Source organism: Chrysochloris asiatica, unplaced genomic scaffold, assembly GCF_000296735.1.
Source record: "Chrysochloris asiatica unplaced genomic scaffold, ChrAsi1.0 scaffold00465, whole genome shotgun sequence".
Classification (NCBI taxonomy): domain Eukaryota; kingdom Metazoa; phylum Chordata; class Mammalia; order Afrosoricida; family Chrysochloridae; genus Chrysochloris; species Chrysochloris asiatica.
The window spans coordinates 443745-448267 of record NW_006408983.1 but is presented as its reverse complement, the minus strand read 5'-3'; the positions used below and the strand labels follow the sequence as shown (position 1 = coordinate 448267).

At 36.9% G+C, this 4523-nt stretch overlaps 1 protein-coding gene across 2 annotated transcripts in view; it reads left to right on the top strand.

Annotated features, from left to right (window-relative positions):
* ATP8A1 (ATPase, aminophospholipid transporter (APLT), class I, type 8A, member 1) overlaps positions 1-4523 on the top strand; it is a 290919-nt gene that overhangs the window by 112000 nt on the left and 174396 nt on the right. For both annotated transcript variants that reach the window (XM_006877299.1, XM_006877300.1), the window contains one exon: positions 2974-3058. In XM_006877299.1, coding sequence (XP_006877361.1) covers positions 2974-3058 — 85 coding nt within the window. The remainder of the gene's footprint in view (positions 1-2973; positions 3059-4523) is intronic.

Below are 4523 nucleotides of genomic sequence, written 5' to 3'. Positions count from 1 at the left end.
ATCTTTCTCCCGCGGAGCGGCTGGTAGTTTCGAACCGCTGACCTTAAGGTTCGCAGCCCGATTCGTAACCACTACGCTACCAGAGCTCCTTAACCATGAAAGTTAGTGGTGGTGAAATTGAAGAATTCTGACAAACTTTTTGCCTGAAATTGATCAAATAAGCAATAAAGATGCATTGATAATTTCTGTTTAATGGAATGCAAAGGTTGGAAACAAAGAGGAAGGAACAATAGTTGGAAATCATGGCCTGCTGATAGAAATGATACTGGATACATGATAGAATTTTGCAAGATTAATGACTTTTGTCACTGCACCTACTTTTTTACACACAGACCTTACACACAGGAATCAATTTCACTGCATCTGGGGAAGAGACAGTGGAAAGTTCAGTATAAGACAAAACAAGTCCAGGGGCAGACTATGGAATTGCTCATATGCAACTTTAGACTGAAGCCGAAGAAAATTAAAACACGTTCACTAGAACCAAATATGACTTTGCATATAACCCTCCTGAATTTTAGAAATCATCTCAAGATCAGATATGATGGGTTAGACACAAATGACTAAAGACCAGAGAGTTGTGAGATGACATAAAATAACATCATACAGGATGAATGCAAAAAGTCATTAAAAAGAAAGAAAAGAGCAAAATGGATGTTGGAGGGACTCTGAAATTTGTCTTGACCGTAACGAAGCTAAAGTAATAAATAAGGTAGTAAAAGAGCTCAACACAGAATTTCAAAGGGCAGCTTAAGAAGACAACTCAAGTGTTATAATAAAATGTGCAAAGACCTGGAGTTAGAAAACCAAAAGGGTAGAATACGCTTAATATTTCTTAAGTTAAAAGAACTGAAGACAAGATTTAAGCATCAACTTGAAACATGGAAAGATTCTATGGGCAAAACATTTAATGATACAAAAGGCATCAAAAGATGAAAGGAATACAAAGAAATGCTGTACAAAAAGGAAATTGGTGTATGTTCAACCATTGCAAGAGGTAGAATATGATAAACAATCAATGGCTCTGATGAAGCAAGTCCAAGCTGCATTGAATTGGAAAGTTTCCAGAAATTGAAGGAATACAAAGCGAAATCTTTCAGCAAACATGCATCACTGGAAACAATCAGTCATCTGTGCCAAGAATTGGAAGAGATTCACATTTGTGCCCATTCCAAAGAGTGGTGACCCAATGGAATGCAGAAATTATCAGATAATATCAGTAACATCGCATGCAAGTAAAATTTCTTAAGATAATTTAAAAAAACTATTGCAACAGTACATCAACAGGGAACTACCAGAAGTTCAAGCCAGATTCAGAAGAGGATGTGGAATGAGGCATATCATTGCTGACATCAGATGGAGCTTTGCTGAAAGCGGAAGATAACAGAAAGATGATTCCTTTTGCTTTTTTTTTATGCAGACTTTGGTTGTATGAGCCATGACAAACGATGGATAACATTGCTAAGAATGAAGTTTCTCATGTGTTTAATTTTGCCTGTGAGGAATCTGTACATAGATCAACAGGCAGTTGTTAGAAAAAAACAGGGTTTAAAATCAGGAAAGGTGTGCACCAGAATTGTATCCTTTCACAACGCTGTATGCTGAGCATATAATCCAAGAAGATACAAAAAGAGAACCTGACATCAGGATTAGAGGAAAACTCATTAGCAACCTGTGATATTCAGATGATACAACCTAGCTTCCAGGAAGGGAAGAGGACTTAAAATATTAACTGATGAATACAGCCTTCAGTATGGGTTGCATGTCAATATAAAGAAAACAAAAATCCTTACCACTAGACAATAATATCATGATAAGTGGAGAAAGAATTGTTGTTGTTGTTGTTATGTGCCATCGAGTCGGTTCCGACCCATAGCGACCCTGTATAGGGTTTCCGAGGGTGTAAATCTTTACGGGAGTAGAAAGCCTCATCTTTCTCCCGCGGAGAAAGAATTAGATTTGTCAAAAACTTCATTTTACTGTGATCCACAATAAACACTCATAGAAGCAGTAGTCAAGAATTCAAACATTGTATCACATCAAGACCTCTTTAAAGTGTTAATACAAAAATACTAGTTTGAGGACTATTGTGCACCAGCCCCAAGTCATGGTTTTTTCAATTGCCTCATACCTATATGAAACTTGGACAGTAAAAAAGGAAGACCATACAAGAATTGATGGCATTTGAATTACGGTTTTGTAGAAGAATGTTAAAATTACCATGGACTGCCAGAATAACAAACAAATCTGTTTTGTAAAAAGTAACAGCCAGAATGCTCCTTAGGAGCCAGGATAGCAAGACTTGGTCTCTCATTCTTCAGACTTGTTATTGGGAGGGACAAGTTGAGGGAAAAGGACATTATGCTTGGTGAAGTGGAGGGTCAGCTACAAAAAGAGAGACCCCAAAGGGGATGGATTTACTCAGTGGCAGGGACTCAAATGTAACAACTATGAGGCTATTTGAGGACTAAGCATTGTTTCATTCTGTTCTGCCTAGGGGCATTATGAGTGGGCAGTGACTCAATGGCACCTATAAACAACAATAACAAAAGAAATTTCACAGCAAGGAATACATACCCTCTAGCTTTGTTCAGTCCAACATTTCAGAAGGTTACTTAATAGTTGCAGCTATCTTCCTTCTAGCACTTAGGAACAGGCTGCCATGCTCTGCAAAGCCTTAAGGGATGAAGGACTTTAGTGTGGTGTTGCTAAAATTTGAGACTTTAAATACTGGATTAACTAGGGCTTTCTTCCGAAAAAAAGGAAGTGGGAAATACAAAGGAAGTGGGAAATACAGGATTAGAATCATATTCTCTTTATTATTGGAAAATACTTTCTGCTTTAACACCATTGCTAAAAGTGATTGGCTGTCTTTTTATAGATTTTTTGTTGTTGTTGCTAATAATGTTGGTAATATCAACTTCCTTAAACTGCACTTCATCAAGTGCATTTGACCTTCTGCTTATTTTCCAGGACACTGTGATTTATGATCGACTGGCTGAGACATCCAAATACAAAGAAATTACCCTAAAACATTTAGAACAGTTTGCTACAGAAGGTGAGTGGAATGTGGCAAAACAAAACAAAACAAAACAAAAACCCACAAAAAGATTAAAATGTAAAGAAACCATATTCTATTGCTGTCTTGCGGATGGCTATTACTATTTTACTTTGCGACTCCTAAAGATATTAGTAGTAATTTACATTATACTATCTGTTTTACCCACCTATAATTTTAAATTTATGTTCCTAAAATTGTTTTTATTAAAATTTTGAGCGTTTACTTCCATCTCTTGGAAGTCAGGGTCTAGAAATCTCATTTATTCTTTAGTTGTGGATACTGTTTACAATTTAAATACTTCATGTCTCAGGGAGTTCATTAATAGAAGAAGCAAAAGTCAGAAGAGAAGTAGAAAGAAATGAACCTCTGTAGCCATTAAAATGGAGTTATTCATTTTAGTTTTAGTCAAAATTTTATCAAGTCCCTACCATGTACCAAGCTTTGTGTCAATCCTGGGAATCTACGGTAACGAGATTATCCCTGTTTCTGCCCTACTAAAACGTATGACCTAGGGTATTAAAGAGAAACTAGTCTGTGAGAGCCAAAATATGACCTTGAATATATCCCACCTGAATTTAGAGAGCATCTGAAGAAAAGATTTGATACATTAAACACTAAAGACCAAAGACCAGAAGAGTTGTGGGATGGCATCAAGAACATCATACATAAAGAAAGCAAAAAGTCATTAAGAAATAAGAAAGAAGAAAAAGATCAAAATGGATGTCAAAAGAGACACTGCAACTTGCTGTCCAGCATAGAGATGCTAAAGCTAATGGAAGAAATGAGGAGGTACAAGAGCTGAACAGAAAATTTCAAAGGTCAGCTCGAGAAGACAAAGTCAATTATTACAACAAAATGTGCAGATCTGAAGTCAGAAAACGAAAAAGGAAGAACACGCTCAGCATTTCTCAAGCTGGGGGAACTGAAGAAAAATTCGAGCCTCAAATTTCATTGCTGAAGTATTATCTGGGCAAATTAATTCTCTGGGAAAATTATTGAATGATGCAGAAAGCATCAAAAGAAGATGGAAGGAATACACAAAGTCACTGTACCAAAAGGAAATGTCGATGTTCACCTCTTTAAAGAGGTACCATATGATCAAGAGCCAATGATTCTGAAGGAGGAAGTCCAAGGTACATTGAAGGACTTGGCAAAGAACAAGGCTCCAGGATTGATGGAATAAAAATAGAAATTTTTCAAGAAAGTGAGACGGCAATGGAGGTACTTACTCATCTCTGCCAAGAAATCTGGAAGACAGTTATCTGACTGACTGATTAAAAGAGATGCATATTTGTGCCCATTCCAAAAGGAGGTGACCCAACGGAATGTGGAAATTATCAGACAATATCTGTGATATCCCATGTGAGTAAAGTTTAACTAAAGGTAATACAGAAACAGCTGCAAGCATACATTGACAGAGAACTTCCAGAGGTACAAGCTGGATTCAGAAGAGGACGTGGAA